The following is a 13,582-nucleotide window of genomic DNA, read 5'->3' as shown; positions in this document are numbered from 1 at the left end:
GCGGAATTGCGACTGCACGCTCCAAACCTGTGGAGCGTATTAAAGTGACTACGCATAGATGACAACAGAGAGTAGCGGTGGTGTAAAGAGGGGATGGGGGGGGGGGGGGGGGGGCGCTGCAAATAGCCCGTCAGGAAGTCCCGGATCCAGTTGCAGAGGGAGGTGTTTAGTCCCATGATCCTTAGCTTATTGATGAGCTTTGAGGGCACTATGGTGTTGAACGCTGAGCTATAGTCAATGAATAGCATTCTCACATAGGTGTTCCTTTTGTCCAGATGGGAAAGGGCAGTGTGGAGTGCAATAGAGATTGCATCATCTGTGGATCTGTTGGGGTGGTATGCAAATTTGAGTGGGTCTAGGGTTTCTGGGATGATGGTGTTGATGTGAGCCATGGCCAGCCTTTCAAAGCACTTTATGGCTACAGACGTGAGTGCTACAGGTCGGTAGTCATTTAGGCAGGTTACCTTAGTGTTCTTTTGCACAGGGACTATGGTGGTTTGCTTAAAACATGTTAGTATTACAGACTTGGACAGGGAGAGGTTGAAAATGTCAGCGAAGACACTTGCCAGTTGGTCAGCACATGCTCGCAGTACACGTCCTGGTAATCTGTCTGGCCCTGCGGCCTTGTGAATGTTGACCTGTTTAAAGGTCTTACTCACGTTGGCTGCGGAGAGCTTGATCACACAGTCTTCCGGAACAGCTGGTGCTCTCATGCAAGTTTCAGTGTTATTTGCCTCGAAGCGAACATAGAAGTAGTTTAGCTCGTCTGGTAGGCTTGTGTCACTGGGCAGCTCTTGTCTGTGCTTCCCTTTGTAGTCTGTAATGGTTTGCAAGCCCTGCCACCTCTGACAAGCGTCAGAGCCGGTATAGTACGATTCGATCTTAGTCCTGTATTGAAGCTTTGCCTGTTTGATGGTTTGTCGAAAGGCATTGCGGGATTTCTTATAAGCTTCCAGGTTAGAGTCCCGCTCCTTGGAAGCGACAGCTCTAGCCTTTAGCCCAGTGCGGATGTTGGCTATAATCCGTGGCTTCTGGTTGGGGTATGTACGTACGGTCACTGTGGGGACGACGTCATCTATGCACTTATTGATGAAGCCAATGACTGATGTGGTGTACTCCTCAATGCCATCGGAGGAATCCCGGAACATATTCCAGTCTGTGCTAGCAAAACAATCCTGTAGCTTAGCATCTGCTTCTTCTGACCACTTTTTTAATGATCTAGTCACTGCTGCTTCCTGCTTTGATTATTGCGTGTAAGCAGGAATCAGGATGATAGAATTATGGTCAGATTTGCCAAATGGATGGCGAGGGAAAGCTTTGTATGCGTCTCTGTGTGTGGAGTATATGTGGTCCAGAGTTTTTTTCCTCTGGTTGCACATTTATCATGCTAATAGAAATTTGGAAAAATGGATTTAAGTTTCCCTGCATTAAAGTCCTCGGCTACTAGGAGCGCCGCCTCTGGGTGAGCGGTTTCTTGTTTGCTTATGTAAACAACTACAACGAATACAGATGAAAACTCTCTCGGTAGGTAGTGTGGTCTACTGCTCTACCTCAGGCGAGCAATAGCTCGAGACTTTCTAAGATATCATGCACCAGATGTTGTTTACAAAATACATTGACCGCCGCCCCTTGTCTTACCAGACGCCGCTGTTCTATCCTGCCGGTATAGTGTGTAACCAGCCAGCTGTATGTTGATATTGTTGTCGTTCAGCCACGACTCCGTGAAGCATAAGATGTTACAGTTTTTAATGTCCCGTTGGCAGTTTAAACTTCCGCGTAACTCGTCGATTTTATTCTCCAAAGATTGCAAATTTGCTAGCAGAGTGGATGGAAGTGGGGGTTTATCCGATCGCCTACGAATTCTCAGAAGGCAGCCCGACCTTCGGCCCCTCTTTCTCCGCCACCTCTTCACGCAGATCACGGGGATCTGGGCCTGATCCAGGGGAAGCAATATATCCTTTGCGTCGGACTTGTCATGAAAGGAAAAAAAGGATTCTGCTAGTCCGTGGTGAGTAATCGCAGTCCTGATGTCTAGAAGTTATTTTCGGTCATAAGAGATGGTAGCGGAAACTTTATGTAAAAAATGAGTTAAAAAATGAGTTAAAAACAACGCAAAAAAACACAATCGGCTGGGGTCACGTGCAACGTCTGCCTTCTTCTCCGGCGCCATCTTATTTGACATGTGAGGAGGCCACAAAGAGAGACAGAGATCTAAAGTACTGCACTATACAGTGAATAGGGTGCCATTTCAGATGTAGGAGAGGAACAGGAGAGGAACAGGAGAGGGACAGGAGGGGAACAGGAGGGGAACAGGAGAGGAACAGGAGGGGAACAGGAGAGGGACAGGAGAGGAACAGGAGGGGAACAGGAGAGGGACAGGAAGGGGACAGGAGAGGAACAGGAGGGGAACAGGAGAGGGACAGGAGGGGAACAGGAGGGGAACAGGAGAGGAACAGGAGGGGACAGGAGAGGCACAGGAGAGGGACAGGAGAGGAACAGGAGAGGAACAGGAGGGGAACAGGAGGGGAACAGGAGAGGAACAGGAGAGGAACAGGAGGGGAACAGGAGAGGAACAGGAGAGGGACAGGAGGGGAACAGGAGAGGAACGGGAGAGGAACAGGGAGGGGACAGGAAGGGGACAGGAGAGGAACAGGAAGGGGACAGGAGAGGAACAGGAGGGGAACAGGAGGGGAACAGGAGGGGAACAGGAGAGGAACAGGAGAGGAACGGGAGGGGAACAGGAGAGGAACAGGAGAGGAACAGGAGAGGAACAGGAGGGGAACAGGAGGGGAACAGGAGGGGAACAGGAGAGATACAGGAGAGGAACAGGAGGGGAACAGGAGAGGAACAGGAGAGGAACGGGAGGGGAACAGGAGAGGAACAGGAGAGGAACAGGAGGGGAACAGGAGGGGAACAGGAGGGGAACAGGAGAGATACAGGAGAGGAACAGGAGATATGCCTGTAGAATGATTAAGGCAGACTTGAAGGTGATCTTTCTCTTGTAAACAACTTAGAAACAAGGTTCTTTTAGAAACTCACCTCACATCATCAGACTGGGAGATGCATTCATCAGGGATGCGAATACATGCTGATATGAGCCACATACATTTCATTAGTTAGACAACATTCTTCCTCTCATATCCCTTTCCAAGGTCATTAATTTGATTAAAGCCAATCAAAATATCAGTTATGAAACTATTATGAAATGTATCCTTGAAAATATGCGGCCGTCTGGAGTTTTCAATGTTAAAGTAATTGTATGTTTTGCGTTATCCTTGGTCTTTGTATAACTTTTCAGCCCCTCTCCTCTCTTCCTCATGTGTTCATTATTTTTGTCCTCAACTGGCTAGAACGGGATTGCTCCCCTCAACTCTAAATATTTCATTTATTTTCATCCATTATTAAATGTTCTAAATGATCCATGGTCATCCACTCAGCTATTCATTCAACCTGCTAAATGATTTAATGCCCAGAGGCAGATATAGGAAATGCAAAAATATGTATATATCAGATATCTTCTTGGTCATGTATACCTGACATGTTTCACTCATGACTGGGAGGTATTGGGATGGTCTTTATTGTAAATAAAGATCATGTGTTTTCAAGAACTTACCTGGTTAAATAAAGGCAATAAATAGGTATCACAATGCCTAGCCCACTAGCAACATGTGTGGCTCACTATGTTACATTCATTAAAGTCTCATGTTACCTTTGTTTTCCTGTGTGTGTTAGGATTTGCTGTGTATCTGGTAATACATCAAAGATGTTAGCAGTGATGTAATTGGCTGTGTTCCTGGAGAAATATTATGTGATTGGTTGTGTGCCTGTAGGTTTCCTGAACATCCAGTCGTGGCCAGAGAACATGACAGACCTGAGTGTCTTCTCCAATCTGGCAACCATAGGAGGTAGAGCACTGTACAGGTAAGAACCTACATGACATTACGACAGTACATTATTACAGTACATTACTATGCTACATTATTATAGTACATTACAGCACTATATTATTACACTACATTATTACACTCTACATTACTACAGGTAGGAAGTCATTCCATCAATTTGGTGCCTTTTGAGAAGTGTAACTTGGTCTCTAAAAAACGTTTGATTTCACCTTATTTTAACATTCTGTCATGTTCAACTTCATAAAAACATGTTTTCCCATCTCAAGATGTTAAATAAAAATAACTATAGTAAGTGCTTATTAAGTGCCAAATAAAGTAACTCTGTTGACCGTAACAGGGTTGATGATTTCATCTTAAATCAGCTATACATTTCCATGAGACAGGGGGAATGGAAGCTTGTTGTGTGTAACAGGAAGGGGCAATTGAATGCAAGCATAAAAAATGTAATTGTTCAAACATTTCTAACCTGTTAATCTATGGGTAACAGGGTTGACATGTTATGCTCGACCTGCTCAGTTTTCCACACCGGAGAATAGTCAAAAAGAGTAGAACCAGCTCACCTGCTTTTACACTAGGATTTCACTATCAATGTTCAATGTTTCTTTTGAAAAAAAAATGTTTTAAAGGAATAGTTTCACCATAATTAAACAATAGTTGTAACGGCTGATTTCCTCCTCTTCGTCTGAAGAGTAGGTGTAGGGAACGGACCAAGACGCAGAGTGGAAAGTGTCCATGTTTTATTATCAAATAAACTGAACACTACACGAAACAAAATAACAAAAGAGAATCTAACCGACAAACAGTCCCGTGTGGCACAACTACTGACACGGAAAACAATCACCCACAAACAAACAGTGTGAACAGCCTAACTTAATATGGTTCTCAATCAGAGGAAACGTAAAACACCTGCCCCTGATTGAGAACCATATCAGGCTAATTGAAAAGAACCCAACATAGAAACACATAACATAGAATGCCCACCCAGCTCACGTCCTGACCATACTAAACAAAGACAAAATAAAGGAAATAAGGTCAGGAACGTGACAGTACCCCCCCCCCAAGGTGCGGACTGCGGACGCAAAACCTGAACCTATAGGGGAGGGTCTGGGTGGGCATCTGTCCACGGTGGCGGCTCTGACTCTGGACGTTGTCCCCACCCCACCATAGTCAATCCCCCCTTCCGTGGCCTCCTTCTAACGGCCACCCTCCATATTAACCCCACTGGATTAAGGGGCCGCACCGGACTGAGGGGCAGCTCCGGACTGAGGGGTAGCTCCGGACTGAGGGGCAGCTCCAGACTGAGGGGCAGCTCCGGACTGAGGGGCAGCTCCGGACTGAGGGGCAGCTCCAGACTGAGGGGCAGCTCCAGACTGAGGGGCAGCTCCGGACTGAGGGGCAGCTCCAGACTGAGGGGCAGCTCCGGATTGAGGGGCAGCTCCGGACTGGCTGACGGCTCTGGCTGGTCATGGATGGCTGACGGCTCTGGCTGGTCATGGCTGGCTGACGGCTCTGGCTGGTCATGGCTGGCTGAAAACAAAATAAAGGAAATCAGGTCAGGAACGTGACAATAGTTCAGTTCACATAACAGGGTTGACCTTAAATGAGGGTTCAGTTCACATAACAAGGTTGACCTTAAATGAGGGTTCAGTTCACATAACAGGGTTGACCTTAAATGAGGGTTCAGTTCACATAACAGGGTTGACCTTAAATGAGGGTTCAGTTCACATAACAGGGTTGACCGTAAATGAGGGACAGACGTAAATGAATCATTAATCACATTAAATAAATAATCTTCATAGCAACATAATAACTAGGGCTTTTCAATGATGGTGAAAACTTAGAGAAATGTTGGGCTTAAGTGGGTTCAAATCTTCCTAGAAGTCACTGCACGGAGGGACATGTCAAAATGCTGAGTTTTGGCACTTTAGCAGGTCTTTATTTTTATTCCGATTTATTGAATTCTCCATATGGTCTGTAGTAAAGGGCACTTCATTTAATATAACAGGCTTTTAAAACTCAATAGTGTTGAACAATTTATACTTAAAATATCAAAGGGACGCAAAAGGCGCTCATTTTATAGAATGACCCTAGGTGTGGAACCACATAATAAAATAGAGCACTGTCTATATTGTATATTTATGCCTGGAACTCAGTTAAGAGATGTGAATAATGAAGAGCAGTGGTCCAAGCATGGAGCCCTGGGGAACACCACTGACATCTACTCTGCAGTACATCACTACTGTACCATACTTTGAGGTGTGTTAACAATGTAGCACTATTCCTCAGGAGCTAGTGATTTACCATTATTAGCTTGTGTACAGGCAGTCTGTCATCTAAGAATGGTTATAATGTCATTGTTGCTTTGTGAGCTCATCAGAATACCATAGATATCCAACTCTGCTAATTTGATAGATGGAATGTTGTCGCAATTGGTCATTTACCATGCCAAAGATTCCCCAGTTGAATCAGTGCTGGTCAATGCACAGACACACACATAAACACACACACACACATAAACACACAAGCACAAATTTGGCAGAAGTCTGGTTCATCCTTGGGAGGAATTTCCAAATGCCTGAAGGTACCACGTTCACCTGTACAAACAATAGTACGCAAGTATAAACACCATGGGACCACGCAGCCGTCATACCGCTCAGGAAGGAGACGCATTCTGTCTCCTAGAGATGTACATACTTTGGTGCGAAAAGTGCAAATCAATCCCAGAACAACAGCAAAGGACCTTGTGAAGATGCTGGAGGAAACAGGTACAAACGTATCTATATCCACAGTAAAACGAGTCCTGTATCGACATAACCTGAAAGGCCCCTGAGCAAGGAAGAAGCCGCTGCTCCAAAACCGCCATAAAAAAAACAGACTACGGTTTGCAACTGTACATGGGGACAAAGATCGTACTTTTTGGAGAAATGTCCTCTGGTCTGATGAAACAAAAATAGAACTGTTTGGCCATAACGACCATCGTTATGTTTGGAGGAAAAAGGGGGAGGCTTGCAAACCGAAGAACACCATCCCAACCGTGAAGCACAGGGGTGGCAGCATCATGTTGTGGGGGTGCTTTGCTGCAGGAGGGACTGATCCGCTTCACAAAATAGATGGCATCATGAAGGAGGAAAATTATGTGGATATATTGATCTCAAGACATCAGTCAGGAAGTTAAAGCTTGGTCGCAAATGGGTCTTCCAAATGGACAATGACCCCAAGCATACTTCCAAAGTTGTGGCAAAATGGCTTAAGGACAACAAAGTCAACGTATTGGAGTGGCCATCACAAAGCCCTGACCTCAATCCTATAGAAAATGTGTGGGCAGAACTGAAAAAGCGTGTGCGAGCAAGGCCTACAAACCTGACTCAGTTACACCAGCTCTGTCAGGAGGAATGGGCCAAAATTCACCCAACTTATTGTGGGAAGCTTGTGGAAGGTTGCCCGAAACAGTTAAACAATTTAAAGGCAATGCTACCAAATAGTAATTGAGTGTATGTAAACCTGTGAGCCTTCTGAACTTCTGAATGTGATGAAATAAATAAAAGCTGAAATAAATAATTATCTCTACTATTATTCTGACATTTCACATTCTTAAAATAAAGTGGTGATCCTAACTGACCTAAGACAAGGAATTTTTACTACGATTAAATGTCAGGAATTGTGAAAAACTGAGTTGAAATGTATTTTGCTAAGGTGTATGTAAACTTCCGACTTCAACTGTAATAGAGAGACACGTGATTGTATACAAATGTAAGCAAGCTTTAAAATGAGTACGTTTTAGTCAAACATTATATCTGTTTTGGCTTCTTGCAGTCAATATGCAGTCTACTTATTATTTGTAATTATAAACTGGGTGGTTCGAGCCCTGAATGCTGATTGGCTGACAGCCGTGGTATATCAGTCCGTATACCACAGTATGACAAAACATTTATTTCCACTGCTCTAATTACGTAGGTAACCAGTTTATAATACTGTAGCAATAAGGCACCTTGGGGGATTGTAGTATATGGCCAATATACCACGGCTAAGGGCTGTATCCAGGCATTTCTCGTTGCGTCGTGCATAAGAACAGTCCTTAGCCGTGGTATATTGGCCATATACCATACCCCCTCAGGCCTTATTGCTTAATTATGTTCCGGCCCCCCACCATCCGCTCAAGAAAAAAATTGTCCTGTGGCTGAATCAAGTTGATGATCCCTGCACTACACTATCATCACACCAAGAGCAGCAGTCTAGTGGAGAGCCTGCAGATCCATCACAGCAGTCTAAGACTCACTGTGGGTTGAGAGCCATTAGATTAGATGATGATTTGCTTTAGCTACATGAACAGTTCCTCCTGCTTTTCAAGATAATACTGTAATTACCGTCATTATATGCTAATAGAGCTTCCATTAGACATATCAGCACATGTTTGCAAGCAGAGAGAGGAGGGTGTGGATGACATGTTGACAAGTTCAAGTAAACGCACACACACACACACACACACACACACACACACACACACACACACACACACACACACACACACACACACACACACACACACACACACACACACACACACACACACACACACACACACACACACACATAAACACACACCCCTCCACACACAGAGTTATTAAAAAGCTGTCTCCCAGTCTCTAGTCTCCCTTGTGTCCTAGCACTGTCAGTGCAGCTCAGTTCGTAGTGTATAGGGTCATCCACTGAGAGCAGCACGGCCGTTGTACAAATGACTGCCTGCCAGCCAACGCATGCCTGGAAGACATTCTATCTGATGGCCCTGACATTACACAGCCCTGTCTGTCCACACACAGCCAGAGGGAGGGAGGGAGGGAGAGCGAGGGGGAGAGATGGAGGGAATGGAAGAGAAGGGGAAGAGAGAGAAAGAGAGAGAGAGAAGGAGAAAGGGAGGAGGAGTTGAAGAGCAGAGCCAGACTCGACTTGTGTTCCTCAGTGGCCTATCACTATGTGGAGAGCTATGTTCTTGTTAGCCAGAGTGCCTCTGTGCACTCCATGCTACCTTTCTCCATGGATCTATCTGGCACAAAACCCTTGCTTTCAGAGAGAGAGAGAGACAGACAAACAGACAGAAAAATAGACAGACATACAGACAGAGAGAGAGAGCGAGAGAGAGCTTGAAAGAGAGGAGCATGCTGTACACATCACAGGGATTAAAGACACCGACAAAGATCACTGTTTTGCATTAAGTGATCTTAATACATCTAAGAGCTTTGCAACAAGCTCTCACAGTCTCATTGCAAACATCACATTTCGAAGTTCCTCCAAACATCACATTTCGAAGTTAAGGGTTAAGTTAAGGCACTGATTCTGAATAGTTTAAGTAAGGGGTAAGGCTTAGGATAGGGTTAAAAATTTTTCTTTAGGAACTCATTCCAAATGGTTAGGTAAGGGTTAAGGCTTGGGATAGTGTTAAAAATGTTTGTTTAGGAACTCATTCCAAATGGTTAGGTAAGGGTTAAGGCTTGGGATAGGGTTAAAAATGTTTGTTTAGGAACTCATTCCAAATGGTTAGGTAAGGGTTAAGGCTTGGGATAGGGTTAAAAATGTTTGTTTAGGAACTCATTCCAAATGGTTAGGTAAGGGTTAAGGCTTAGGATAGGGGTTAAAATAAAATAAAATAAAAATGATGTTCACAAAGGGGATCCACACCTTCATCTCCAGAGTCATGGGATTGCACCCCTCCACCACCCGCGTCCACAGCACCCTAGCAAACCCAAGCCTATTTGATGGGAATAGTCCTCACTGTTTCCCCTATTGGCTGATGTTGAATGCATTTCCCGAAGTCCTCAGGACATGGATAGACATCCAATTTCCATGTCAATCTTGAGCGGTCTTGCTGAGCTTTGCAAGACTTTAGAGAGCAGTGTGAGTTGGCTTGCTAAACATGCTCGTTACAGGAATAACATTAACTGACCTTTATCTTATGTTCTCTTCATCTCTACCCTATTCTGTCTGCTTCTGCCTCTTTCTTTCTCCCCCCTCTCTCTCTCCTCTCTCTCACTCTCTCTCTCTCTACTCTCTCTCCTCTCTCTCCTCTCTCTCTCACTCTCTCTCTCACTCTCTCTCCTCCCTCTCCTTTCTCTCACTCTCTCACTCTCTCTCTCTCTACTCTCTCTCCTCTCTCTCACTCTCTCTCTCTCTACTCTCTCTCCTCCCTCTCCTCTCTCTTACTCTCTGTCTCTCTACTCTCTCTCCTCTCTCTCCTCTCTCTCCCCTCTCTCTCTCTCTCCTCTCTCTCCTCTCTCTCTCTCTCCTCTCTCTCACTCTCTCTCTCTCCTCTCTCTCCTCTCTCTCTCTCTCCTTTCTCTCTTTCTCTCTCTCTCTCTCCTCTCTCTCCTCTCTCTCTCTACTCTCTCTCCTCTCTCTCTCCTTTCTCTCTTTCTCTCTCTTGCTCATTGGTATTCTTCACCTTTTCTCCCCCTCCATCTTACGTCTCTTTCTTTCTCCAACGCCTCTCTCTATCTTCCCTCTTCCCCCCACTACCCTTTTCCCTTTCTATCCTTCCCCCTTTCCCCTCTCTTCTCCCCTTTTCTCTTCCTCCCCTCTCCTCTCATCTCTCCCAGTGGTATCTCTCTCCTAGTGTTGAAGCAGCGGTGGATCTCATCCCTCCAGCTCCAGTCCCTGAATGAGATCAGTGCTGGTAACGTGTACATCACCAATAACAGTCAGCTGTGCTACTACAACACCGTCAACTGGACCGGCCTGTTCAGAGCCAACAACCAGAAGGTCCTCATACGCAACAACAGAGACCCCAAAGAGTGTAGTGAGTCACACACACACACATACACACACACACACACACATACACACACACATACACACATACAAATGCATGCATGCACAAATGCACATACACGTCTGTACACACATACACACACACACACACAAATTTCAGTCCTAACCCAACTTAGATGTCACTGATATGCCAACAGTCAAAATGTTTATACACAGATACAATTGTGAAATATTGTGGTGAAATTGGACTATTGAGAGAATTCAGTTACCACTGGTTTCTCTCCTACTAAAATTCCAGCCTTAGGCATGCGTGTGTGCATGTGTGTAAGCCCAGCCATAGCTCAAGGTAGACATCTCTACCCCAGCTGCTGCTTCTCTCCTCATTAAGGTTTCTATGCGGCTCTGTTGACTGTTCTCTTTGTTATGGAGGAGAAAGCAGAGGAGACAGGAGCTTCCTGAAGCATTCACACAACACACTCACTGTAATTACTACATAATGTGCCTGGCACACTATTTCCTATATAGTGCACTACTTTTGACCAGGGACAATGGCACATTTAGTGCACTACTTTCGATGAGAGCCCATACGGCTCTGATCAAAGCAGTACACTATACAGGCAATAGGGTGCCATTTGGGACACAGCCTTACATCCACATTTAGGTCTCTTCTCTTCATCCCTGAATAACCTTGATGAGAATCAAAGGGACATGTGGTGTTTTTATTTCATTCTTAAATGTCTTCCTTTTTCACTCCCCCGTTTTTCATTAAGAAGTAGGATGTTATGTGTGATGCAACAGTGATGGGTATTGTCTCCCGGTAACGGAACGTTGTTGGAAGCGTTCTCTCGGCTCTGGTTGCTCGGCTCATTCCACAGTCCCCTCGAGCATCTCCTCGTCTCCCTGGAGATGTACCTGACGTCCATGGAGTCCAAACTGTGTGTTTTAAAGAGGGGTCAGAAACGTTGATTTCGGCATCTTTTTGATCTTGTTGCATCCCTCCATCTTCTCTCTCTCTCTCTCCTCCTTCTCTCTCTCTCTCTATATCTGTCTCTCTCTCCCCCTTTCTCTCTCTCTATCTCTCTCTCTCTCTCCTCCTTCTCTCTCTCTCTCTATCTCTGTCTCTCTCTCTCTCTCTCTCTCTCTCTCTCTCTCTCCCCCTTCTCTCTCTCTCTCTCTCTCTCCCCCTTCTCTCTCTTTCTGTCTCTCTCTCTCTCTCTATCTCTCGCTCTCTCTCTCTGTCTCTCTCTCTCTCTCTTGTTCTCTTTCTCTCTCTCTCTCTCTCTCTCTCTCTCTCTCTCTCTCTCTCTCTCTCTCTCTCTCTCTCTCTCTCTCTCTCTCTCTCTCTCCCCCTTCCCTCTCTCTCTCTGTCTCTCTTTCTCTGTCTCTCGCTGTCTCTCTCTATCTCCCCCTTCTCTCTCTCTCTCTCTCTCTCTCTTGCTCTGTCTCTCTCTCTCTCCCCCTTCTCTCTCTCTCTCTCTCTCTCTCTCTCTCTCTCTCTCTCTCTCTCTCTCTCTCTCTCTCTCTCTCTCTCTCTCTCTATGTCTCTGAGTCATTCTCTCTCTCCCCCTTATCTCTCTTTCTCTCTGTCTCTCTCTATCTCCCCCTTCTCGCTCTCCGTCTCTCTCTGTCTCTCTCTTTCCCCCTTCTCTCTCTCTCTCTCTCTCCACTTTCTCTCTCTCTCTCTTTCTCTCTCTCTCGGTCTCTCTCTCTCTCTCTCTCTGTCTCTCGTCTCCCTATCTCTGTTTCTCTTTCCTGGCCTGGTTACCTACGGCTCTGAAGCACAAAGTGAGGCCTTGGAACTGGAACAGAGATGCTTTTGTATCACACGGATCTCAATGCTTTCATGCTCTGCCCTCACAAGCACTTTTTTCAATTTGTTCCTTTTCCCCCCTCTCTAACACTTTCTCTCTTCCTCTCTCTATCCCCCCGTCGCTCTCTCTCTCACTATATTGCTTCTTGTTTTCAAAATGTGTAACCATTCTGGACATGACACCAAAACACAGAATGCCCCCTGGCTTACATCTGGCCTGAACCTCAAAGTGAGGGTGCAATGATTGTGACTGTAGTTCTGTCAGCTCCGTCTCTGGTGAATGATTGTGACTGTAGTTCTGTCAGCTCCGTCTCTGGTGCCTAACAAACACATGCAGTCTCTTTATGCTGCTCCGATGGGGAGGGGAAGCCAGTACGGAGCCAGTGGCAGAGCGGAGCAGTGAAGAGCTGAACTAGGCCAGGCCAGACAGCCTGTTGCTCTCTGCTGCTGTGGACCTGCCAGACATTGCATCCTGCTGCATGGGGAATGGAAATCACTTCTGACATGTCCCAAATGGTACTCTATTCGCTACGTAGTGCACTATTTTTGACCACTGTATATAGGGCCCTGGTCAAATGTAGTGCACTATATTGGTAGAAGGGTACCATTTGAGACAGAACTGTTGTATGAAATAGTAGCCCTCACCCCTCACCCCACAGACCCTCGACTTCTCACAATGCCGGGTACAATGTTGGGTAACAATCTTGGAACCTAGAAAATGAATCTGAAGTGTCCGCTGGCCGGCTTCTACATTTGAACAGTATGTCACGAGAGACTATATAGCAACCATATAATATTATAAACCGAGCTGGAGAGAGATCTCACTCCTGGTATTATTATGCACTGATAGTAGGCTGCTCCTACTGTAGTGGTATGGCATCCGTCCACTCATATCAGTTAAGTACAGAGAGCCTATTTCCTGCACAGAGAGACAGTTGGACTAAAAGCCGCCTTAATCATTATCTTTGCTAGAATCTGCTGATGCTGAAAAGATAATGACAGAGTTTAGGACTGATTTTCAACTTTATTTGTTTGTTTTTTCTCCCTTTTTTTCTTGTCTTGTCATTCGTCATCACAGTTAGCTTGTACATCCAGGTGTTACTGAAGC

The 13,582-nt window shown here is 45.5% G+C and overlaps 1 protein-coding gene across 2 annotated transcripts in view; it reads left to right on the top strand.

Moving 5' to 3' along the window:
• LOC139546622 (receptor tyrosine-protein kinase erbB-4-like) overlaps positions 1–13,582 on the top strand; it is a 518,533-nt gene that overhangs the window by 372,845 nt on the left and 132,106 nt on the right. For both annotated transcript variants that reach the window (XM_071355216.1, XM_071355215.1), the window contains exons 11-12: positions 3,831–3,921; positions 10,493–10,692. In XM_071355216.1, coding sequence (XP_071211317.1) covers positions 3,831–3,921; positions 10,493–10,692 — 291 coding nt within the window. The remainder of the gene's footprint in view (positions 1–3,830; positions 3,922–10,492; positions 10,693–13,582) is intronic.

The sequence above is a fragment of the Salvelinus alpinus genome, chromosome 20, assembly GCF_045679555.1.
Source record: "Salvelinus alpinus chromosome 20, SLU_Salpinus.1, whole genome shotgun sequence".
Lineage (NCBI taxonomy): Eukaryota > Metazoa > Chordata > Actinopteri > Salmoniformes > Salmonidae > Salvelinus > Salvelinus alpinus.
Note: the sequence above shows the minus strand (reverse complement) of the source record. Positions and strands in the feature narration are given on the sequence as shown.